General features: G+C 36.9%; 1 protein-coding gene across 4 annotated transcripts in view; it reads left to right on the top strand.

The window, feature by feature from the left end:
- LOC132092541 (mast/stem cell growth factor receptor kita-like) overlaps positions 1-24,308 on the top strand; it is a 28,783-nt gene extending 4,475 nt beyond the window's left edge. The window contains exons 3-21 of one of the 4 annotated variants that reach the window (XM_059498818.1): positions 467-766; positions 2,239-2,378; positions 3,656-3,824; positions 3,954-4,140; positions 4,574-4,689; positions 5,233-5,347; positions 6,712-6,896; positions 13,705-13,811; positions 14,350-14,476; positions 14,920-15,024; positions 15,367-15,477; positions 15,564-15,702; positions 15,782-15,864; positions 16,576-16,706; positions 18,718-18,840; positions 20,417-20,528; positions 20,612-20,711; positions 20,852-20,957; positions 21,346-24,308. In XM_059498818.1, coding sequence (XP_059354801.1) covers positions 467-766; positions 2,239-2,378; positions 3,656-3,824; positions 3,954-4,140; positions 4,574-4,689; positions 5,233-5,347; positions 6,712-6,896; positions 13,705-13,811; positions 14,350-14,476; positions 14,920-15,024; positions 15,367-15,477; positions 15,564-15,702; positions 15,782-15,864; positions 16,576-16,706; positions 18,718-18,840; positions 20,417-20,528; positions 20,612-20,711; positions 20,852-20,957; positions 21,346-21,519 — 2,630 coding nt within the window. In that variant the 3' untranslated portion in view covers positions 21,520-24,308. Of the gene's footprint in view, positions 1-466; positions 767-2,238; positions 2,379-3,655; positions 3,825-3,953; positions 4,141-4,573; positions 4,690-5,232; positions 5,348-6,711; positions 6,897-13,704; positions 13,812-14,349; positions 14,477-14,919; positions 15,025-15,366; positions 15,478-15,563; positions 15,703-15,781; positions 15,865-16,575; positions 16,707-18,717; positions 18,841-20,416; positions 20,529-20,611; positions 20,716-20,851; positions 20,958-21,345 lie in introns of those variants that run through there. The other 3 variants (XM_059498819.1, XM_059498820.1, XM_059498821.1) reach the window with 3 other exon arrangements.
- The last annotated feature ends 2,614 nt before the right edge of the window (positions 24,309-26,922 follow it).

Raw genomic sequence — 26,922 nt, forward strand, 5'->3', positions numbered from 1 at the left:
ACCAACAGTATAATAGTAGTAGAATTACCAGATAGAAAGTATGTTTGCACCATTACATGTGCACTTTCTAACACTTTTCATGCTTTGTTTATGTCTTTCTCTCACGCGCTCCCTCTCTCTTTGAACACAATCTCCAGCATCTCTCATCTTCCTGTGTGGTTTCCTTTTTTTGCCAACAGATGCCCTAAATCTCTCTATATTCACTAGTCACCTGCATGACCTTTATTTATACTTGATTGTAATCCCAAATAATAAATTAATTAAATTGATCCTTGGCATTTTTGGCAGTTGACACTAATTTTACTAATTTGAACACTGTAAGTGGGGGTTATTTGTATTTGTTTATTAGGTATGATGGAGGGTAGTTTTTCACTTTCAACCTTTTTATGACACTCACTCTCTTTCTCTGAGCTTTAATGTCATGATCTAAGCCCCCTTGGTTGTGTTTCATTGGTTTTTGATTTAGCATTCCTCTCAGCAGATCCTGAAAATCCCTTCAGGAGGAACATAATGTTTGACTTTGTTGCGGGAGAAGGAGAAACAACCACGATCCCATGCTTGGCCACAGACCCACATATGACAGACTTGCACCTGCAGAAATGTGACGGACAGTCCCTGCCCAAGAGCCTACGATATTCATCCAGTATTGAGACAGGCATTACACTGGAAGATGTCAGGAAGGACTTTGAGGGATGTTACGTCTGCGTCGGAACTCTGGAAGGAAACACAGTTAAATCTGGACAATATCAACTCAATGTTCGCCTCGGTGAGAAAGCAAAGGAGAGACATGAATATTAGGGCTGTCAACTTAAAAAAAAGCAATACAACTGTTTTCAATATTGATAATAATACAAAGTGTTTCTTGAGCAGCAAATCTGCATATTAGAATGATTTCTGAAGGATCATGTGACACTGAAGACTGGAGTAAGGATTGCTAAAAAATTCAGCTTTGCCATCAAATAATTAAATTACATTTTAAAATATATTAAAGAGAAAGTTCTCCCAAAAATGAAAATTACCCCATGATTTACTTACCCTCAAGCCATCCTAGGTGTATGTGACTTTCTTCTTTCAGACAAATCCAATCAAAGTTATATTTAAAAAATGACCTGACTCTTCAAAGCTTTGTAATGGCAGTGAGTGGGTGTTATTTTTCAGTAGTCCAAAAGAAGTCCAATAAAGCGCACCCATCCATTATAAAAAAAAAAGTGTCCCACACGGCTCCGGGGGCTGAATAAATGCCTCCTGAAGCAAATCAATGCATTTTTGTTACATAAAATATCCATATTTTAAACTTTATAAACAGTTATATATAGCTTCTATAACTGTTGAACGTGCATTCACAATAGAATACTGTTCTGGTGGATGATGTAGGCGTAATGAAAGTTCAGGTGAGAATATGCTAGTCTCGTGAGAACCAGCGTTTGTTTACAGGTGCAAAGGAACCAATGTTTCCTTACTTTAGCAAAAAAAAAACAGTCTCCTCTTGGGTTACATCAAACTGATTTTTCTTTACAAATCTTCATTTTGTACTTTTAATTTGTAAACAGTGTTTTGTTTTGCTCTCTCTGCTGCGCTTCCACATTCATCACTTCTCACCGGACCTTACACTGCATCCTATGTCATCCTCAAGAACAGCATTGTACAGATGTACAACAGTTAGAGGAAGCTAGAGATTACTTTTTATGATGGATGGATGCACTTTATTTGACGTCTTTTGGACCATTGAAAAATAACATCTATTCACTGCCATTATAAAGCTTGGAAGAGCCAGGACATTTTTTTAAAACTCCGATTGGATTCGCCTGAAAGAGGAAAGTCATGTACACTTAGGATGGCTTGAGGGTAAATAGAAAACAGTTATTTTAAATTGCAATAATATTTTATAATATTATTCTTTTTACTGTATTTTTGATCAAATAAATGCAATCTTTGTGAGCAATTTTACCATTCCCAAATTTTTGTATGGTAGTGTGTAGACTTCTAAAGCCACTTTTAGTAATAGTAACAGTTTTAGTACTATGCAATTCATTGAGATAAAACCGATTAAATAATCACCATATCATGTCATTTAATTTGATTAAAAAATATCATCAGTTGCCACCCCTAAATAAAGCTAAAGGACACAGACAGACTCTAGGCACAGGCATGTGCATGTTACTCCACTGTAGTTTGCTCTTTCTTTCCCTAAACTTTCCAGCTGTGTTGATATAATGCATCATGCTTCTTTGCTTTTAGTTCCAGATGTGCCTCCTGTGATCACACTGGGTCAGCCTCCGAAAGTGCTGCTCATCGTGGGGGAAAAACTCTCTCTATCCTGCAACACCTCTAATGTCAACAGTGACATCACAATCAGGTGGAAGGCTCCACAAGGAGTGGTAAGAACACTCTCACAACCTAACCAGATCTCACCTGTTTACCTGAGCACATCTGTGGTACTGCATGACACTCTTCCTGACCACAACACAAACATATATAATGTTCAAACTGCAGACTTTATTAAACACTACAACAGTTTCAATCGAGTAAAACCAATGTTTACAAAAGCAGACTATAGAGTTAGTGCACATCTCAGTTAGCCTACTTTATGTGATAATGTGTACCATGATCAATTTAGTGTTTGTAGACTGAGACTGAGAATTTAAATGTTGTTTGAACTTGATATTAGGCCCAGAGGCAAATTGGATCTTGTGTGGTTTAAGGTGCTCAAATTCTATATGATCATATATTTACACAGCAGAATAATACGGTTGTCAGCAGGGTTGTTTGTCATTCGGATTTGAATTGAGAATGCCTTTTAAATTCCAGTTCAAGTTTTGAATTTTGAATTAAGCTTAAAGTTTTGGAAGCAAATACGATGCAGAAATGCAAAGTAAGTATAGTTGTATATTTCATTTAAAATATAATAAAAATAAATTACAATTCAACAGTAATTTAAGAAAGAAAGAAACAGAAAGCTAGAGAATCAGACATACAGATGGAAAGGGATATGGATGGATGGGTAGATACGGACAGACAGATGGAAAGAGATGGAAAAAGACAGATATATAGAAAGACAGATAGAGAGTCAAATAGATAGTCATATAGACAGATGGATTGCTAGATAGATGGCTAGACAGCTAGCTAGCTACACTAGATAACTACTGTAGGTAGATAATAAATTCCCGTAAATGCATTACATTTGTTATATTTTTTGAACTTCCTGTTATTACAATTCAGTTTCAGTTTATTTTTTTGTTTTACTCGCAATTCTTCTATCCTGTATTTATATCAATATTGATTGTCATCTCTGTTTTAGAGCGCTATATATGGTTGTGTTCAAACACGGTTCATTTTAACGTGAACCAAATCTTAGAACTAAACTTACTCCCTTAAATTTTCAGCACTCACAACTGTATTAATGTCAAATGTGTGCTGTGAGAACACAACATACGTAAACAGATCTTCAGGATTGTATCAAGACTCCACTGGCTTCAAAGTTATTTTACTGTTATTTGAGAGATGATCGACACACTTCGTTTTATATAAAGATAAAAACAGCCTCACTTACACATACACACAACCACAAGCACCTTACCCAAGACTGTGTCTACGCTTCATCTCTTCATAGTTGCCCAATCAGCTTCTTGTCTGTTTTCCTTTTGCATGTGCCAAGCAACCGTCAGTGCAGCAGTTCTCAAGCATCCTGACCAAGCCCAGTTCTTACCTGAGGAACACCACCCTGAACCTGGGGTCTGTGACCATGCAGGATGCAGGGAGTTACAACTGTGAGGCCAGGAACGAAAGGGGGACCAGTGCAAAGACCGTCTGGGTTGAAATCTATGGTAGGTCTCTATTGTTTCAAAAAAACATTTATAATTGAAAAAATAATTATATGACTGTTTATTAATAAGTTTCAATGGCTATGCCGTTTCAAAAAACGAAAAAAAAATTTTATGTGTTTGTGTGTGTAGAGAAAGGCTTCATTAACCTTACAAGTGTGAATAACAGCACTAAGAGAGTGCCTGCTGGAGAAAGTCTGTCCCTGCATGTGGCAATGGATGCTTACCCGAAACCTCATGCATTTTCCTGGAGCTACAGTGGTGTAAAACTTACAAACACTACTGATCATGTCATTACCAGGCACTCACATGGGAATAGGTATGATTTTGTTACATTCTGATTACAAACATTTCTTGATTTTTTTCTGCATATTAATTGCTAGGAATGCACAATATTTTGGTATAATATTGGTTATTGCTTATATTTATTGCACTACCTTTACCTTTTAAGACTACCTTTACTGTCATGTAATGCTCACTTAAAGTTAATATTTAAAAACACTAATAATTTAAAAGCATTGTTAAATGGAATCTTTAGCAAATCTCTCAATATGTTTTTTTAATACTATACATTATTAAAAAAATAATGTTTTGAAGCGTAAATTTAATTTGTGGCATTTAAATTGTAGCATTTTTTTATTTATTTTTTTAGAGAAACTACTATAGGGTTTTCGTTTTTTTTAGAAATTTAATATCAGTGCCATCTCCATTTATTTACTGAGCTGAAATGTTCCTTTCTCTTCTTTCAACAGGTACACCAGCGAGCTGAGGCTAGTGCGTCTCAAGGTGTTAGAAAGCGGCGTTTACACCTTTTCATGCTCAAACCGAGATGCAACAGTTCATCAAACATTCGAAGTCCATGTCATAAGTGAGTGAAATATTTAATGCAAATGGAAAATATTTGGATTTTCCACTCTCCAGAAAAGAGTATATAATCTATGTGATCTATGAGTTTTGTGTGTATTCTGGTTCAGAAGTGATCAGTCATATTTCTTGAGCATTGTGCTGGATGAAAGAACTTGATTGTCTATGTAAGACCCTGGCTTAAAGTCCACTAACAATAGTAGAGGCTGTGTTAAAACATAAGAAAAGACTGAAAATAAGACATTTGTCAAGCCATTTTCTTGTCTGTGAGATTTATTGATCAACAATTATAAACAGATGTATCCCTCAAACAAGTTTTATTTTCTGCCCACTTTTTAAACGGCCAAAATTGTATTGCTTTATGGCTATTCAATGCCACTTAAGCCATATTTTAAAATAATGACATAATAAGTATACTCTTATTGAATAAGTAACATACATTTGCATAATAACTATGCAAAGTAATCCCAAATAAGACATCTGTACAAGCATCCATCCCGCTAACCAAGATTGTAAAACTGACCCTGAACCGATCTTTGCCTGTTAGGTAAACCACAGATTGTGTCCCATGAAGGGCCGATTGATGGACAGGTGCGCTGTGTGGCTGAAGGTTACCCCACTCCTCAGATCAAGTGGTATTACTGTGACCAACCCCATTCAAGGTACGTGTACTGTCTTTCTGCAGTTTTGTAATTTTTAAATACACCCGCTGGTACATACAATGGGCTCTAAAAGTTGCTTTCAAAAATGAGCGGCACCTCTCTTCAGCAGTGTTAATGAATTAGCCTCTCTGAGGATAAGTTGTGACATAGCGTGGATTAGCCACTAACCGCTAACTTGATGTTTGATGATTGGACAACAAGGCTTTAGCCTATTATTGATAGGGATAAGCAATTTGACTCTGTCATGACTGTGACATCACATAAGCGATTGGCTGCTATCAGTCATGTGACAGCACCCAATAAAAGGGAATAAGTGGCTTCCATGGGGCTGTTTATTCTTGAATAGCAGTGTTGACAGGACACCTTAGCATGGTCTTAGTCACAAGCTTATCCAATCAATTCTTCATGATGATCAAATCCGATCAGGATAGCATGCCCTGCTTCAATTAGAGCGCATAAACATGTAGTGCAATGTGTTTTTTTTATCTTGTTTGTGCCTTGGTGTCTGTCATCAGTTTGATGGTTTTCTCACCGAACAGACATTCCTTTGTTGAGAAACTGTTGAGAAGTTTTAACCATGCTAAATAATGTCATTAACAATAAAGCTCAGTAACAATGAGACGGAACAAGGAATGTAAACCAGTTGAGATTATTTGTTCTGGCTTTATATCCAAAACTAACTTTTAACTCAGTTGCACTCATACTTAATTTTAAGCGAAGAGAGAGAGAAAAAAATATTGGAGAAACAAATAAATCAAAGCACTTGATGGCAGTACATTCCACTCTGATGTTTTAAATAAAAGAGCCCTTGTGGTCTGTCACTTTGCTGCCTGTTATTTTGCTTTCTTAAGCAATAAGCTATTTTCACACAGTAAAAACCTGCCATAGCCACTCAATGCAGTGAGAGATGCTTATCACCTCCTTATCGTATTATATGTCTTGATTTGCACTGTCCCTTTACATTTGATCTAAATGAAAATCAAAAATATCCTCACACATTCCAGCCTTATCAGCTAATTGGTGCATTTTATTCCAAAGAAAAAATGTTAGGCTTCATAATCTTTCATCAAAATGTAGTAACCAGCAGTTCCTGTAATGTAAAATGGATTATAGGAGATAAAAGGTAATGTATAATATAATAAAAATGTTAATACTATATAAATAATATGAAAATAACACTGCTTTTATGGCTATGAATTATATATATACTTTGCCTTTGTCTTGCACATTGTTCTATTTTTTTTTTTTATTTATTTATAAAGTTTTTACATAATTCCTTTTATGAAGTGTTAGAATGGTTCAACGTATATGTTCATGAGAAGTGCGAGACTCAGAAATTATGAGTTTGTTGCATGCCTCCTCAGGTGCTCCAATTTGCTGAATGCTACTCAGGAGGAGGAGGATGTTGTCACTGTAACCATGACAAATCCTCCCTTTGGGAAAGGCACAGTAGAAAGTCGTATAAACATCACCAAGAACAGTTACTCCACCCTTGAATGCGTGGCATCTGCCAATGGAGAAATCGTGTACACTCTCTTCTCTATCAGCGGTGAGCAAATAACCTCCCAAATCACACACACACACATACACACCCCTTCAGACAATGACTGAAGACTTAAGTTAGTAATTATTAAGTCTCAGCCTCAGAAAACTCTGCCCACAAACTGCCAACAGTCTGTTTGCTGACCCTGTGATCTATATTTCTCACAAAACTGGAAAGCACTCTGGAGGCTATAATACACTGGGTAAAACCTAAAAACCTACTGACTGGTTACATTAACATTTTTTCAATTGGTCTGATTGAATTTATAAAATTAAATTCACACTAATTTAATTTGGCCAATTGAAACATTTAGATGTGATCACTAATTCACACAAATTCAGTTAGGCCAATAGAAAAATTTAGATGTGATCAGTCAATAGAAACATTTGAGTTGGAGAGGTCTGGATTTTTTAAAAGTGTTTGATTGGCTGACTTTATGCAACTTCTGAAAGTAAGGTCAAGCAGGTGTTTTTTACTTGAATATGTATGAGATTTGGTTTAGTTGACAGGTTTATGAATTCGGACACTGTTTCTTCGTTGTCCATTTGCATACATATGGCCATCAAATCAATACTGACCCAGTGTCCAGGCTGTGCTCATTTGTCACAGGTCTGGTTGTGTATCTTAGTTCATTTGTCCTGGCTAATAGTAAAATATTATGTTAATTTTGTTGGCCTGTATGTCTTTGTTTTTTTTCTTCCATTGTTGACTCTTGAAGGTGTGTCTCAATCCGCTCCCTAGTTCAAGTAGTCAGTGCATTGGCCAGAGAATCAGCCATTTCTAGGGATGTCAAAATTGTAGCTGTGCACTGAAACACTCACAGAAAACATTATAAAATCAAATAACTTCAGCTGCTTAATATATGCACTTACTGGAAATGTTCTTCAATGCTCAAAGTAATAAATAAAAAGTTATTGTGTAGAGTGAGGCAGGGCCGAGAGCCGTGGGAATGGAGTGGACCGGTGGAGCGCGTAATAATGAGCATCACCTGTGCACCACATTGGTCTCCAGTCCCACAGAGGAGCTCAGGAAGGATAATAGAAGGATTGACGACAGTGAAGGAAGAGAGAGGACAGGGCCTGGACTTTTTGTATGTTTGTGTGGCAGTCGTCCATGAGGGGCTGCCACCTTTACTTTCCGTTTTGTTCATTTATTTGATAATTAAAGTTTTATGTACGAATGTTCGCCGATTCCCACCTCCTTCTTCCCATAACTACAAACTGCTTCACAGTCCTATTTTTCTGTTTTTAAAATATGTTTTTTATTTCTAATCAAAGCGGAGCAACAGTTTAGCACTGAGTTTTGCAGTGACATGCTAATATTTACATTAGGCATAGGCATTTAATTTAATGTATTAGAACAAATGCAATAATATCTTCCATTATATATGTAGAATACCATTTAAAAGTATAGGGTCAGTAGGATTTCTGAAGGATCATGTGACACTGAAGACTGGAGTAATGATTTAGCTTTGCATCACAGGAATAAACTTCATATAAAATATATTAAAACAAACAAAGTTATTTTCAAATTATAATGAAATTGTACAGTTTTGTTGCTTTTACTATATTTTGTACAATTAGTGCTGCCTTGGTAAGACCAAAAAAATAAAAAAAGATACTTGGCACTGTACAGCTACAACGAAGATGAAGAATTTTGACCTTGAGTCAAAATCTGTCGGTTCATCTTATGCACATCCTAGAAAACCCAGAAGAGACCTCGACCCAGGTGCTTCTAGTTTCCCAGGAATAGTTAAACAACCAAACAAGAGGAATCACATCTCCTCACATTCAATCCAACTGTGTTTTTTCTACTGGCTGCATCTTTTTGAGGAAATCTAAACCAGCTGCCAACTCGCAGGTCCCCAGTCCTGCTTCAGCTCAGACTTTTTGGATAAGACGAGATAGCAGCAGACTATTATATAAACAGAGGTGCTGAGTTTAAGCCCTAATCTTGTTTCTTTTGTAAACCTAACATTACCAACTGTTGAGGATTATCTCCTTGGTTTAGGGGGGGGTTCCATTTGGTTTGCTGCAAACATATCCCAGTTAGTACTGGTATTATTTTTAAGGACAGAATGGTTAACAAAAGGTCATCCACATCCAGTTTAGTTTGTTTCTGGTACATTCATTTTTATCTTCATTGGGTTTTGGTGCAAGTTGTTGGCTACATTGCCTGTTTTCCTGCATTTTCTCAACTAAATTAGCCTTAAGTAAAAGAAACTCTAGCTGCACGTTGACCTTTTTGTAGAGTCCATCAGGAGTTAGACTGTAGTTTTTGAGAGTGTGGATTGAATCTGCTGCCTCAGGAAAGCCTGTTAGGTGGGAACTTGTTTAGACTCTCAAGGTTGACTCCAGTAGGTCCAGGAAAACCAGTGGGACCATGAGCCTTAGGCTAGATTGTTAAAGCTGTTTTTCCTCAGCTGAGCGAGATGCAAAAAAATGTCAGTTGTTAAGATGTTGATGTTGATTTGTGAGCGACTTGATGGTATGCTTGGATGCAGTGCGATGATAGATGGATGGACGAGGAAGGATGGAGGGCAAGAGAGAGAGGGAGACAGAGGGAGGGAACAGAAGAGGACTGTGAAAGCCAGTGGCAGATTTATAAGGGATTACTTCCTGCAGAGTCTGCATTCTTTGATTTGAAATGGAGAGAAAGCTTCTTATAGCTTAAGAGCTTACTACACCGCTCAGAACAACGCAGAAAAACAATAACACACCATGCATGAACACATACACACACCTTACTAAAACAACACTAAAATTTGAAAATGTGAATAGAGCGAGTTACAAAGATCATGAAATACAAGCAATTGTGACATAACCCCACTGTGAGGCACTTATTTATTATTACATTCTACCAGTGTAAACACTGGTTTCGCTTCGACATCTATATGGAGTGCAGTAATCATTTTTATTTCAGTTGGCACTCTGGCTTAAGTCCCAAGACTATTATCAGATCTGCTGTGGTTTTCTATGTTAACAGAATTGATCCTGAGGGATGAGCCATGTCTATCGATTATCCATCGATGCCTGTAGCTGATTACCTTGTTCACACAAGCACACTGTAAATAGCAGTGATTTTCAACCAGAATCAATAAATGTTTAAATTAAATCAATCTCGGGGTTTTACTGTAATCAAAATCAATAATCATTCATAATAATAAAATAAACATTAATAATGCATAATTATATATATATAATGAAATGTAATATTTATTAATGTAGTTGTGTTAATTGTAATAAAAATATTAATGGTAACATTAAATGATATACACTGTGAATTAAAAGAATGCACAATATATTGGGAACATATTGGTAAAGTAAATTATAAATGTCATAATATCAGTAATTAATATATTGTGCATTCCCTTTTTTAAACTCATAATGGATATCTTTTAGCCATACTATTAATAATATTATTATAATTGTTATAATATTTATAATAATAATACAATTAATGATAATGCTAAATTATATCCATTATGATTTAAAAACAGAGATTCACAATATATTGACAATTGTAGTTTTCAGCATTTTTTTTTTCATTTTTTTTTTGTGTGATAGAATTTATTTTTTTGTTTTGTTTTGCATTGCTCGTAGCAAAACATTATTAATTTATATTGTCTGGAATTTATTATTTAATGGTCATGACATGAAAAATAATCATATCGGACAGAATTTGAAAGGGGTCATATGATGTTGCTAAATAGAACATTATTTTGTGTATTTGGTGTAATGCAATGTGTTTATGTGGTTTAAGCTAAAAAATAAAAATTCTATATACTGTACATTATTGCTTCTCCTCTAGCCTTTCTGAAACGTGATGATTTTTACAAAGCTCATCAGTCTAAAAAGCAAGGTGTGCTCTGATTGGCCAGCTATCCAGTGCATTGAGATTGGCTGAATACCTCAAGCATGTGACGGAAATGTTACGCCTCTCACCATACTGTGATGACTTCTCCCGGCACAAACAGAAAAAAACCCATTACAAACGAGTAGGGCTGTGAATCTTTGGCAAGGCAGCGATTCGATTCGATTCGATTACGATTCATTGGTTTTCGATTCGATTCAAGAACGATTTTTGCAAATTTAGAACGATTCAATTCGATTCGATTCACAATTAAATTCGATTCGATTCGATTATAACAATTCGATTCTGCATTCTTTAAGTGCATTCACGGGATTATTTAAATGCTTCTACTAAATTCTTTAAATGCTTAGTCAGGGGGCAAATTACAGTAGCATTTATGGTTAGAGAACCATAGGTTAAAAAAAAAAAACCTTTTGTCCATTGTTAAATGCTAGTTTAATGATGCGACATGGCATACGTAAAAATGTATGTAAGCCAAGTTTTTAAAAAAGAGCTTAAAGAGTATTATGTATAAGCTAACATTTTGTCACACCAGGGGCATAGCCATAATTTCAGAAGTGACAGAAATGTCAAATACAATCATTTTATGTATGTAGCCTATATAATAATAATAATTATTATTATTATTGTTATTATTATTTTATTTTTTTACAAGGAATTGTCTTCTTTTTAATTACTTTTAATTAGCTGTAATAAATCAAATACACTGCTGGACAATAATCAATCATTTGTAATCGATATTTTTTTCCTAATGGCAATTTTATGATTGTTTTATATACTAGGCTACATTTAATTAGCAATTATTTAAAATTTCTGCACAGAATAAGGTAGAAAATATACTTTATAGTTTCTGTACTGTAATAAATGTCAATTAGCACTGCATCATTCATAAATTGTTTGTGGGATTTTTTTTTTTGTTTCATCAGTTCATTCTGCTTTTATTCAGTTTAGCTGCAGATATAGCCTGGCACGTCTATGAGAGCGAGATCGCTTCTCTTTCAGTGTGAAAACGTCTTCATCTCTATTTAACTTTTCCTCTCCATCAGCGAATGATTCTGAGAGAAAACGTGCCAGATGTCTGTTTGCTAATGAAACAAACGCTACTTTCATGCATCTGATTATCAGATAAATCTTGCGCTCTTATTTCAAGGTTTTTGTTAATGCTGTGGTTCATTTTAAAAGTTTCCTTCGTATATTCGGTTCATCCGCATTGTTTAAAAACATTTATCATTCAATGGATCTGTGCGTATGATTTAGACACTTACATTTCTGCTCCGTCCATGCAATAAATACAGCTGTCGACGGCTCCGGTAACTCCATCGGTAAGATGCAGAGAGCCATTGACAAACTACAGAAAAGTAAAACTACTTCACTTTAGTATTACGGTCCATGAGTTCTATAGATCACACGTCAGCTGCGTCAGAGACGAACGGAGCGCGAGCGCAATCCTATGACAGTCTCAGTCGGTAAACAGTGGAGCGCGTGAAGGACAGATAAGAGGCACGATTCACGAACACTCTTCAAGGTCTCCATTAATTCGTGCATGTAGTAATTTAATGAGTATACATTTTGAAAGCATTGAATCGCTATAGAAATCGCGATTCATTCGATTCTTAGCATTTTGAATCGATTACTGTCCAACATCGGTGATTCACGATTCAAAAATCATGTTTCAAGATCGATGCATATGAATCGTCAGGGTTTGTAATCGATGCATCGAGAAAACAAGTGAATCATTACACACCTACAAACGAGGCATTTGTTGCATCCAGTGGGGGACATAATTACTGATTATAATGACTTATACTGTGTTTTTACACATTACGTCGTGTATCGTGCTGCGTATACCATGTCTGCATTTGTGATCGGAGAAACGACAAACAACAAGCCCTACTCTACACTGCTCAAAACTTGTGTTTGAATGATCAGTGGCAAATTGTTTAAAAAAATTTACTTACAGGCTACTTGTAGGCTAGTCTGCAGGTTCAGGAAACAGTCCTCCATAAAATGCAATTGCGTAAAATTGCAGCAACCATATCTGATGACCCCGGGCTGTACTCTGCTTTATCCATGGTGAAAGCCACAGTACAAAGTTGATGGTTTTCCTCAGTGACTAGCACAGATCAGCTCTAGGCATGACGAAGTGGATATCGTCCTCTATTGGGAGGCCAAATGAAGTAGTTTCGCTTTGACAACGAAACACACAGCATCGCAACAACATGGCGGCGGCAGCAACAGTGGTGGATCTAGAGATTTATCCTGGGGTGGCATGAGGTTTCAGGAGGGGGGCCATGGACATTACTCGTAATTTAAAATGCTACGGTTTTCATTGAATGTGTTTTGTTCTCTACACTGCAGTCCATGTGAGTCAAACGTGCAGTGCTTGTGCATCACCAGCTTTTGACACCGCTTAGATATCTCAGTTTAATTTGGCATGTTGACAATTTTTCTAAATTGGATAGTCATAGATGCTGGGAAAGTGGATGCATGGCAATTTTGTGATAGCAGTAGTTTAAACCCACACAAAGAGCTAGACTAACGGTAGACCCTTATCTGACCTGACGATCATAGAAAAAAATCTGCCTCTGGGCGGCCACGGCAAGATTTAAAAGATACGCCTTCTTTCTTTGCATGAATATTTGGGTGGTGTTATGCAAATCTTCCCACACAATGACGTAGACGTGGGGGCATGTTAAAATGAGCCGTTTTAGGGGGCGTGGACAAGTCTTAACTTTTATCTTTATTACAGATCTTCTTTATGAACCAAGAGCTTGTCACACTCCAAAGAGAAAGGAAAAATTGAAATCGCATCATATGACCCCTTAATATCGAAGTATGCCTAGATCAGAAGGAACACATATCTTGTTTGCTGTTGATAGAGTACATATGTCATGTTCTGCATGTTTCTGATGACAGCTGTATGCTAATTTAATCTTTACAGAGAACACTGTTCCTCATGAACTTTTCACTCCGTTGCTCATCGGTTTTGTTGCTGCGGCTGTTATCCTTGTTCTCATCCTGATTGTGCTGTCCTACAAGTACATGCAGGTAAAGTGTCATTCATTTCATAGCTTGTCTTCCTGCACAGAAAGTGCATGCTGACTCGTTGAACGAATTCAGTAAATATACAAAATTGAACTGTTTAACTCCTCACCCTATTACAGCAATAAAATATTGTAACGTATAGTAATTCTTGTACATCCTGTTTTTGGTTATTTGATATTAAACGTGATACTCAATGCAATTTACCTGTCACACCTGGAATCCCTCCCACACTTCAGGGGAACTTTGGAACAAAACACACTCAAGGAAATTATTTACTTAACATGCCATAAGACCTGATGTTTCACCATCCAATTTTGCACTGTTGGACACGGGAGCGATCAGTGATATATACACGCACACACATAAAATTACTGTTCACATTGTTGATTGAATAACAACAATGTTTACATGATATTTGATTAGTGGACTCTGTTTACTTTTGTCTATGAGAGCACTTACACTTGCAGTAACTGGATCTAATGTAAAAGATTGTTTTGTTTGTCTGGAAACTTCGCTCATTGCTTATTTCTGTCTCCTACAGAAACCTAAATACCAAATACAGTGGAAAGTCATAGAAGGTATCCATGGAAATAGCTATGTGTATATTGACCCCACCCAACTTCCATACGACCACCAGTGGGAGTTTCCCAGAGATAAGCTGCGTTTTGGTGAGTTAAGTTCCTGAACCTGTCTGCTTTGACTTGCCATTTTTTTTCACATTTCTTATGTTTGCGCAATAGGTTTGGAAAGGTTTACAAGGTTTAATGTGCCAGAAAGCATAAATGCCTTTTGAATTTTACAAAGCTTGCTTCTTTTCATTGGTAGTTACACATTTTGTGACACTTGATAGCTGGTGCCTTGTGACATAAAATCATATCTTCCCCATAAAGGAGCAGCCATATCCGTCAACAAACAGGATCTAACAGGATCTTGCATATCCCGCTTTCCCACAAGCCACACCTCCTTGATTCAAAAACAAGTCAATGTTCAAGCTAAAAGCTGGTTTTGGAATAGTTTCCAGGCTCTTTGACTGTTAACAACTGTATGAGGGAAAAGTGAAATCGATGCTGTGTCAATTTTCTAAATCCCTTTTGCTTCCCTGCATTCCAAGGAAAAACTCTTGGATCTGGAGCGTTTGGGAAGGTGGTGGAGGCCACTGCATATGGGATGTCCAAAGCAGACACTGTGATGACCGTAGCTGTGAAGATGCTCAAACGTGAGTGAAAAGCAACAGAAAACATGTTCATAATCTCGTGAAATATGAGTATCATAGTAACACCACTGCATGTTTAACTAGCATGTTTATTTAAGCAAATAAGGCATTGCGTAAAGACACACCAGAAGGTACACAAACCTGTGTGATGAGAAGAAAGGAGGTTAAACATTTCCAGTAACCCACAATTTTTGGTTCCCAAAACATTATGAGAATCAAACCAAAACATCTGTATAATGTTTAAAAAAAATTCCAAAGCAATAACCAAAGGGGGACCTACACTAAACATTAGGAGAACAAGACTTTTATTTATGCTTTTATTTGTTGTGGTGTTTTGCCCCACAGCAAGTGCCCATGCCACTGAGAAAGAGGCTCTGATGTCAGAGCTGAAGGTGCTTAGTTATCTTGGCAACCATATTAACATTGTCAACCTGCTAGGGGCCTGCACTATTGGAGGTAAGAGGCTAAAGCTAAATATAGTTTTTCTAGGTTTTTCTGTGTGTATTGTGTTTTCTTCATTGCTGGACTGGTCTGTTGCACAGGTCCAACTCTAGTTATAACGGAGTACTGCTGTTTTGGTGACCTGTTGAACTTCCTGCGCAGAAGGAGAGAATCCTTCTACTACACTACACTGGGAGAAGACTCTTACTATAGAAATGTCATGCTGCAGCAAGAACCAAAGTAAGTATAATCAATGTAGCTGGTGAAGTTTGATAGTGTGCTTGCTGGTTCACTAAAACAAGTTTATATTTGCTTACAGTGAGACCAGGAATGGATACATGACCATGAAGCCCTCTGTAATGGGAATTCTGTCCTCAGAAAACCGAAGATCTCTTAATAAAGGTTGGATCAGTGTCTTGTCTCTTTTTCTGTCTGTTCTCTTGTCACTACTTATCATGTCATCTTGTGTTACCCAAAGTCTTTTTGTTTTGTTTTGTGTCTTCTCTTCTAGTCTTGGCTGCCCTTATTTCTTCCTGTTCTTGTCTTCTCTTCTTATCTCACCTTGTCTCATTTCTTCTCATGCCTTATCTTTTACCTTCTCAACTGGCTTCTTCTGTCTCATCTTGTTTCTTTTTGTCTCATTTTGTCTTTCTTTTTCATTTCTTTTTGTCTTCTCTTTATCTTCTCATCTGTTCTATTCCATCTTTGTATACCTCTTTTTGTCTCATATTGTCTTGTCTCTTCTTGTCTCCTTCCTTTCTCTTTTCTTGTCTGTTGTCTTCTCATATCAACTTGTCTCGGCTCATCTCTTCTCATTTCATCTCTTCTGGTTTTGTCTTCTCTTCTAGTCTTGTCTGCCATTGTCTTTCCTGTTCTCATCTCTTCTCACCTTGTCACATCTCTTGTCATGCCTTCTCTTTCCTTATCTTATCTTCTCACCTTGTCTCTTCTGTCTCACCTCATCTCTTTTTGTCTTCTCCTTTCTCATCTTGCCTTGTCCCTTCTTGTCTGTTGTATCGTCTATTCTCCTTCCCTTTTCTTTTGTTGTCTCTCCTTGTCTGCTGGCTTTTTGTCTCATTTTGTCTTGTCTAAATGAATTTGTCAACCCTTTAGGTGATTCATACAGTGATTCGGATGCCGTTAGTGAGATTCTGCATGAAGATGGCATGACTCTGGACACTGAGGATCTTCTTAGCTTCTCCTACCAAGTAGCCAAAGGGATGGATTTCTTGGCCTCCAAGAACGTAAGTGTTTGCGTTCTGTCTCTCTGACGGATACTGAGTTTTATATTCCGAGTGTTTGCAGTAATCCCATACTGCAGACCTACTCACTCTTCCTCTACGATGCCACAGGCTCACATTTCATTACCTCTGTCTAGTCAAAGATCGAGTTACACAAGGTCACACACAAACGCATACATGTTGTCAAGCACATGTACACTCATTCATTGAGGATCATGCTGAGAAATATCACATTTCCCCACACGGTCAGCAGGTCCAGTATTCAGTTTAGGGAAAGGACACTAGATTAGTTTTCTGTCAGTGAATTCATTTTAACACCTCTATGCTAATTTATGACACTTCTTTGCTAATGAGGTTTGGAATATTGGCACGGTTATTGTAAATATCTGAGAGTTTTGACGGTCCTGACACATAAGAGCAATTTTAAGCAAAACTTTTAAGACAAGTCAGTTCACTCAGTGGTCATTGTGGTGATGTCTCTAGGCCACTCATTCCTATGCAGGTTACATGCATACAAGTACAGCTTCTATCTGCTTGAATTGCGAAAGGCTAAAATCTCAAAAGCTGTCATCATTACATTTAATTACCGATGCATCTCAATAAATTAGAATGTCATGGAAAAGTTTATTTCAGTAATTCAACTCAAATTGTGAAATTCAGTGATCAGTTTGTGGCACTGCTCAGGTGTTATGGAAACCCAGGTGACTTTAACAGTGGCCTTCAGCTCATCTGCATTTTTTTGGTCTCTTGTGTCTCATTTTCCTCTTGACAATACCCCAAAGATTCTCTATGGGGTTCAGGTCTGGTGAGTTTGCTAGCCAGTCAAGCATACCAACAACATGGTCATTTAACCAACTTTTGGTGTTTTTGGCATTGAGGGTAGGTACCAAATCCTGCTGGAAAATGGAAAAAGCTGCTCAGCAGAAGGAAGAATGAAGTGCTACAAAATTTCTTGGTAAATGGGTGCAGTGACTTTGGTTTTCTAAAAACACAATGGACATTGCACCCTAAATCATCACAGACTGTGGAAACTTAACACTGGACTTCAAGTATCTTGGGCTATCAGCTTCTCCACCCTTCTTCCAAATGCTAGGACCTTGATTTCCAAATGTAATACAATACTTGCTCTCATTTGAAAAAAGGACTTTGGACCACTGGCCAACAGTCAAGTTCTTCTTATTTTTCTTAGCCCAGGTAGGATGCCTCTAACGTTGTCTGTGGTTCAGAAGTGGCATTACAAGAGGAAAACGACAACTGTAGCCAAATTCCTAGACACGTCTGTACTGTATGCCCTGATCCCAGCCTCAGTCCATTCCTTGTGAAGTTCACTCAAATTCTTGAATCGGTTTTGCTTGAAAATCCTCATAAGGCTGCGGTTCTCTCGTTTGGTTGTGCATCTTTTTATTCCACACTTTTTCCTTCCACTCAACATTCTTTTTACATGCTTAGATACAGCACTCTTTGAACAGCCAAACTCTTTGGCAATTCATGTTTGTGTCTTACCCTCCTTGTGAAGGATGTCAATAATCTTCTGGACAACCGTCAGATCAGCAGTCTTCCCCATGATTGTGTAGCCTAGTGAACCAAACTGAAAGACCATTTTCAAGGCTCAGGAAACCTTTGCAGGTGTTTTGACTTGATTGGCTGTTTGGCATGTTACCATATTATAATTTGTTGAGATAGTGAATTGGTGGGTTTTTGTTAAATGTGAGCCAAAATCATCACAATTAAAAGAACCAATGACTTAAACTACTTCAGCCTGTGTGCATTAAATTTATTTAATACATGAGTTTCACAATTTGAGTTGAATTACTAAAATAAATGAACTTTTCCATGACATTCTAATTTATTGCACCTGTACATTTAAAAAAAAAATCAGCAGTACAGTCTGAGCTTCTTTAGCTCACACCATGCTAAAAACAAGTAGTCCATTCCTATAGCCAGTTTGCTTTAATACATTACATATTACGTATTATGTATGCTGACCTGTAGTTCTGCATGTGTGTTTATGCAGTGTATTCACAGAGACCTGGCAGCCAGAAACATTCTCCTTACCCAAGGCCGAGTGGCCAAGATCTGTGATTTTGGACTAGCCCGGGACATCACTACTGACTCAAACTATGTTGTTAAGGGCAATGTAAGTATTAACTGTCATTAAATGTGACATAAACAACTTCAATATTTATTTTATTTGTAGATTTTTTTCCGCTTGGTTTTACAAGTAAATAGACAAGCGGACATGCTTCTTTAATGCATACTATGTGTGTTGGATGTGGTTTATTCAAAACAAAATGACAATGATCACTTTATAAAACAAGAGCTTTTATCCATGTTGAGACATGTACCAGATATTAACTACCCAAATGTCACACATTGGCAAGAGGTTATTTTCAAGAATTTGCATAAAGCAGTCAGAGCTGAGTGGGCAGCACTCTGACACTGTGGTTGCACCCTGAGTTCCTGATCCTGCCTCCCTTTCTTTCTCCCACTTCACTTCCTATCAGTTTTATACTATCCTATCTCAATAAAGGTCAAAATGGCAAAAAAACCAAATACTTAATTTCCATCTTAATGATCTAAAAGAAGCCCAAAGCAACAAACAGTCATGACAAACTTGGTCTATAGTGTTGATAGTATTTGAGCCAGCATTCTTTTTGTATATCTATTAGTGCTGGGCAAAGATTTTATAACGATAACATTTTTTATCGTGATTAATTGCATTATTGTCTGCGATTAATCGCAATTATTCTAATTGTTTTGCACAAACCTAATAATGCATTCAAAATTAGTGTATTGTGCATGTTTTTTTTTAAACTAGACCTACTGCTATATGAACAAAAGTGTAATAACATTTGGTTTGTAAACACTTTAAACAAACAAAGTGCTTTTTACAGCAGTTTTCATTTTACATATAGTAGCAGTTAAAATATTTACTGTAGCCTCGTGGGACCCATTGCAGAAGAGTGTGGCGCAGGACAACACTTGATTAGTTATGTATACAGTTATGTATAGACCAATGAGTGTGAGCGCTAACCACACCAGAGTGCAGATCTTCTGATACATGCTGCATTATTGCGTGAATATTTCTGAGCAGCAAAAATGAAAGATCTGTAAAGCAATATATTGTGAGAGGGACGTGTGTTACCGTGTCCCATACGACTCAAAATAATAAACCACAAAGTTACCGAAATGATTCACTCCACCGTGTTGAGCGAGAGCGCTTCCAACTTATAAAGTCATGATTACAAGCTCATTGCATTATTTTCTGTTAAAAATAACAGTGGACAGTGGTTTGTGAATGTTGATGCTTAGCCTAAATAATTTGATTGGGAGCATCCCCTCCTGTTACCCATGATTTGTTTGTAGGCCTTTGTGTATTCAGAGCCAGTGAGCAACAGACTTTATAATATATGAAAATATAATGAAAATAATAATGATAATGATAATAATGAAAAACTGTGTTAACGCACGATCAAACAATTCTTGCCATTAATCAATAAATGTGTTAATATTATTTTTTTTAATTTACTTGACAAGTAAGGTAATGTCAAAATTGCTACAAAACTGTATGACGGAGGTTTCCAAATGCATGTTTTGAATGAAAATAATTTTTATGCTAGCCAAAGACTGAATGTTCAAGAAATGTGCTGTTTGTACTATGTGCTTTCATCCTGTGCCTGTGTAGTAAAGTAATGAGGCTCTTCTCTGTGCAGGCTCGTCTCCCAGTAAAGTGGATGTCCCCCGAGAGCATCTTTGAGTGTGTGTACACCTTTGAGAGTGATGTCTGGTCATATGGTATCCTTCTATGGGAGATCTTCTCTCTCGGTGAGTTAAACCTATCTTACCTATTATATTGACTTGGTATGATATACTGTTTTAATATAAATACTGACACTCTGCTTCTGTAGGGAGTAGTCCTTACCCGGGTATGCCTGTGGACTGTAAATTCTATAAGATGATCAAGGAAGGATATCGAATGGAGTCACCAGAGTTTGCCCCGAGTGAAATGTAAGTCTGAGATGTAATTAGTAAAAACTTCTTTCTGCAGGAAAAAAAAAATGTGTCAAGATAATGGCATAATTTACCATGTACACACCCTACAACACTGTTCCTAATATCATAAGCGCTGCTGTGTTTTTGTGTTTCAGGTACGAGATCATGCAGTCATGCTGGGATGCCGACCCCTTTAAAAGACCTTCATTTAACAAGATAGTGGAGAGGATTGAACAGCAAATCTCAGACAGCACCAAACATGTATGTCTTCCTTTATGTTCTTTAGCTCTCAAATCAATATAAACATGGAAGGGTCACTGCCATTCCTTAGTAATTTATACATAAAAACATTATAAACAAAAAATTATATCGTAGAGGAGGTTGTAAAATGTCATGTGATGTGATTCTCTAAAACCATAGATATTATGAGTTAATAATGAATTACCTTAAAAAATATATTTAATTATGTTTCTAAGTAATTTCAGTTTTTTTTTTTTTTTTGTTCTAAAAAAGAATTTGAATTTCAAAACAAGAAAGGTATAATTTGGTATAATATGTATATTTTCAAAACAATATTACCAACTTGAATACAAAGTATTTTTCTAAGAATTCATGTTTTAAACATAATTTTTACCTTTCTCCTTTTCAGATTTACTTAAACTTCAGCTCCAGGTTGCCTGTGGCACCAGGGTCCCGTGAGGAGTCCAGTTCTCATGTCCAGCGGCTAAACTCAGTCGGCAGTCACAGCACCACCACTCAACCCCTGCTCTCCAGCAATGATGTCTATTTGGAAGGGACAAGTCCACGTCACCCTCTGGTGTGAAGATCCAATTCTCAGCAAAAAACAGGCATTCTAGCAGATGCCTTTCACTTCTCTTTGCCCTGGCTAAGCGTCATTGTAGCTGTCTGACATAAATGAGGACTTTGGTGGGAATCACTGATCATAAATCTCTTTTTGGATCCAAGAGCAGTCATATTCTTTCCATTCACCTTTCTCACATATTGTGTATATAAGCCCCGCTGGCAGAAAGGACAATGATGGAGTGCATTCCTATTAACATTTCATGTATTCTTTGTAATGGTGGGATATTTAGAATTTTTGAATTTGAGAAAGCTAATAATCAATGCTGGTATCATTCCATGGTACTATATCTCCAACATATGTCTGCAAGAGGACTGAACTTATTTTCTATAAAATTCTTTTGCTTTATTATATGGGATATATATAAACACAGTAGTGCTTCTTTTGCTAACTGTCTAGTGTTTACAAGTGACAGAAGTCAATCAGGCTGATTCAAGTCCGGGACTAGATGACATCATCACTGTGATAACAATGGAAATGAGACTTTCCCAAAACATCTCTGTTTGACATGAGAGTAGCAAAAGTGTCTGGCGTGAGTGTTAACCAGTTATTTTATTTTATTATCAACTATTTCGCAGGTCATTCCACTCATAAATTCAAATATCAACCACATAAAAGGCTACACTATTTGGAAACTGTATGTATAAACAGCAATAACTTAGCATTGTAACATTGACTGCATGATCATGTTGCTGCACAAGCCAAAAACAAGCTACTTATTGCATGTTGTGTTCAGGATAGTATTTTGTCAGTTGGCAGCTGAAACTGTTTTTGTTTAAATAGACCAAATTAAGGTGCATTTCAGTTCACTGTCAGAAAAGGTGTTGAGACACGTAGAGGCAATTCATCAATCACAATTCTTGGTTTACTTTAAACACTCAGTGAAATATTGGTTACATAGCAGTATTATATTATTGTGTTATATGTGTTTTCCCTTTCATCCAGGAAGTGTAATTTGGGAGTGCAAAATGATCCAGGCAAGCAGTAATTCAAGCTTGAGGCATCAAACTTTTAGACAGTGTTTCTTTTAGGGACCACAGTTTCTTCCACTTCTCCCATGTGCTTTAAGGAAAATATTTGGTAAAGAATATTTATTTGTATGGCACAGACATAGCTTTCTTCATCACATTTGAAATGCTCCTTTGAGCAGTTTAACTCATGATGTGGTTCCGTGATGATGAACTGTACAAGATCAGTAGCTTCTGTAGCATTGGTTCTGGTCTTTATTCCAGAGTGATTCTACTTTGTTTTTGCTCCATGAAACTGGAAGACATGTCGAGTAGTGTTCTTTTGTACATTTGTAAATGTTCTGCTTCTGTTATGCACAATTTTGTGCATAAAAATCAAGGTGGGGTTTGGTAGTTTCAAGTAGAGACTGCTCTGAGATTATGTCGTCGCTCTGCTTTCTCATGTTTGTGGAAATTGCGGGTTATCGTTTCCTGCAGACTTGACTCAGTTTGTCTGACTTCTACTTACCACACCAACTGTTGTGCCTGAAATGTTCTCCCTGCTCTTTAGCCAATGAGAATCGTGCTATTGAAGGTTGAGCCAATTGAAAGCTGCCGCTGCTGTGTAGATATGGGTGCCAATGGCTTCTTGTTCTCTGTAGGAGTAGCCAATTAAGGATCTGCCAGTAGAAGGGTGGCTTTCAGATGGAGGACAAAAAGAGCGGCTTTCTGTTACTTAGATGAGCCAATCGGATTCTCATTCCACTGCCAAAGGGAAACGGGCAGAGTATTGGTCTGAATATGAGCTACATACTGAATGATTCAGTCGACACCAACAGCAGAAGTCAGAGCCGTCCAAACATCAGTAGTCCGGGCACTCAGTCAGTAGCTCATTCCGCAGGTCTCCCTCTGTTCTTTGTGTCCAGCTGCTTCCTCCAGCGGATGTCTCACTTCCACAAAGTCTCAGTCGGGGAGATCTAACTCAGCCCATCTCCCATCTCTACTGCTCACCCCATCCTTCTCGCCACACTGGAACATTGTTCCTGATGGCACTGGCTTTCGCTTCCATTTGCGCTAAAGTGTTTGCGAGAGCGTGTATGAATATGTAAATGCAGGTCATTTGCTGTTAAAATACCAGAGCACTGCTAGGTTCCTCTAGTAGAATGACTTTAGTTAACGAACTTCATATTGTTTGAATTATAGTGCTGAAGCAAATGATGTTAAGCCGCTAATTACTTACCATCACTGTTTGCTCTTTTCTTATATGTGAATTATATATATATGTGTGTGTGTGTATGTGTGTAAATCATAATGTTGCTTCTTGTTTTGTTATCACGGTACGTTCTCTCATGTGCTGAAAAGATTTTTGTATGTTACAGTTTTTCATTTCCAGTTTATGTAACATGACGTGATCATCTTCTGTGGTTATTTTGCCTCGATTCATTTATTCTTAAGTGCAGTTTTCAGACACACACCAGTACAGACAGATATATATTTAATGTTATATTAAACGCCGTTTGTCGTTTCACTATTTTCAGTGATTGTATGACCGATAACTGGAGGAACATATGTGAAAACTAAACACAGACAGTCCAGGAATTCCATTTGTGACTGCATAGTCACTACACAGGTCTCTTACACATTTTTAAATGATTAAAATGTTTTTTGGCCCCTGGAAAGATTGTTTGTTTAATGTATTTTATTGTATATTTATTTTACAGTTTTTATTTTAAAGACGTGCAGATTCTGTGTGTAGCTCTTGTTACTTCAGTATGTAAATAAATAAATAACTGAAACCATGAATCTTGGAATGATTAAGATTATTATCTTCAAAATGAGCAAAATAACTGATGATCTTCAAATAAATAAATAAAAAATAATAAAAAGTAAAGTAAGAAAAGTTAAAGAGTGCTTTGAGGCATCACTTTGAAAACAATGAATGTTCAGAAAAGAAAAGCAATTTTTCAGTAAAATTAAGTAAATTCATGCTGTTAACAGTGTGTCCCATTTAAGTATATTCTTGAAATAAATACTATCAGTCTGTATCTAATTCATGAACCAAATGACTTTGAGCCATATTGTCAACCATCTGTGGGAGCATGCAGTACACTTTTTTGCAGAGTGCAGCAAATGCAACTGTCTATGAAGAACTGCTTTGTCTCATTTACGATTATGCCCAATGGGCTGTATATAAAGTCAAAAACCATATTTTTTGAGACAGCTGAGACAGGGACTGTGATTTTGGCTTTGATGCAACTCTGGACATCTGTTTCCAATGGGCCACAGGCATGAACCCTCATTCCAAGGTTTTGTTTTTTTTCTTTGAGTACTTCATTTAAATTGTTTATTTGGAGTCCTTAACAGTAGGTTGAAGTGTTTTGTATATATTTTGGAAGCTCTCAGGTGGTACTTGTGCTCCGAGGTGTCCTGTAGACATCTTACAGCTCTCTGAGCATGTGAATCTCCCAGCACAGTCAGAGTTTATTGTTCACATATCTGATAAGAAGCAAAGGATTTCCCACTATTGAAGATGACCAAAATACATGCAGTGAGTCAGCAGCACCTGAGAACTTCACTCACTGACTAATCAAAAGACAGCGAGGTAATAAAAGAATAAAGTTTTACAACACACTATAGTTTTGTTGCAAGACAAGAAACACCTGCAGTGAACTCTGATATTTACTTAAAGCTGAATTTTTAAATTTCCACTGGCACTTTGAAAGTGAAACACAAAAATAATGATTGGTTTCAAACTGGTTTCCGAGAGAAGCAGATCATCCTTATTTACACCCTCTAAATGCTTCCTACTGTCCCTTTATTGCTATGACATACACACTGTAATTCTTAAAATCTGAATAATAAAATTTTTTGATTCTAGCTAGAAATATATATTGAAATAAACAAAATAATCCTTTTGTGTTTTTCTATGTTACCGTAATAGTACTTTCAGTCAGACCTTTCAGTCAGTGTTTTTTCTAATGAACGTCCTCTTCCTGTGGTTTTTGTGGCGTTGCTGACAGTTTGACCTGTTCAATGTGCTCAGAACAGGACAAGGAGGGTGAAAGGGTTAGATGGGTTTATGAAAGAAGCGATGAAAAAAGATAAAATACTGCGTGATGAAGAAATACAGTGTGGAGAAGGAAAGAAAGAGAGTCTTATGTTGCCAATTGTGTCCTGAAGATGAAGAGAAGTTTATACTACATAAAATGCACACAGCATCCACAAAAAAAGATACTGGTTGCCAAATACTTCAATGATAATATATCTCAGAATCTTTTTTTTCTGCATTAAATATGACTATCGTTCTTTATGGAAAAAAGGTAATCTTGTTAGGACCTGTCTCTGGAGTTGCAGAAAAGTATGAAATTATGAAAATGATGTAGTCTATAGACATCAAGATTCCAGTCATCACAATGGTCTAAACAGTGGTTTTGTTTTACTTAAGGGGTAGGCATTTTGAGGTCACATGTCAAAAATATAACCAAATATAATTTTGCCTGGGGGACTTTTGTTTGTTTAGAGGTCTTGGACTTGGACATAACTTGGACATACTATATCCACATATTCTGATTTTGTTGTTTGAGTATTGGAAATTAACTAATTAAACATTGATTGCTCAGACTGCAAGACAGGGCTTATTTTAATTATAAATATTGTTTTGTATTTTCATTTGTGTATTTACAGCAAGTTTTAATCCTCAACTAGTCATTTTAACTCTAAAGGTAGAGAATAGTCAACTATCACATTCCTTGGGTCTGTGCTTATGAAATGTTTAGAGTAAATCAACAATGAAACATACAAGACAGCGACAGACAGACCTCTATGATTCCAGATAGGACCGTGTCTTTATGTAGATAAAGAGTCTTCTCTCTGTTGTTTGGGTTGAAGGCACATGCTGTCATACAGGTATGAGATATGGTGAGATATTGACATCATTGCTGCTACTTTCAGTCCAAAATCTTTGACGTGAAACATGGGTTGTGGGAACAACAAAATCTTGGGTAAATCTAGAACCTTGACAATTGATGTAATCAAGTTGTTTGTTTCTGGCATTCAAACAATCAGCTTGGTTTTCCACATACTGAAGGTTATGTGGTTTTCGAGACATTGGTTTCCAATGTACTCAGGTAATCCAAAAATATTTCTTCATGCTTTAATAAGATTTACAGACTGTTATTTCCTTGGGCAGTGGGTTGCCAGCAGTTTAACTGCACTGGAAAGCCCACATGAACGTCTAAGGGTGAATAAACAGGGAGGAGATGCCTCAGGCAGTGTTTGAGCAGTTAAATGATGAAGGACTGCCCCAGGCAAATTATTGTGCTGTGAACATATACAGGAAGCTCAAGGAAGATTGGTTGTTGTTAGCAATCCTAAATGTGAAAGTAAGTGAGAGGTCATGTGTATAAGGGATGGGTAT

Source organism: Carassius carassius, chromosome 18 (assembly GCF_963082965.1).
Source record: "Carassius carassius chromosome 18, fCarCar2.1, whole genome shotgun sequence".
Classification (NCBI taxonomy): Eukaryota; Metazoa; Chordata; class Actinopteri; order Cypriniformes; family Cyprinidae; genus Carassius; species Carassius carassius.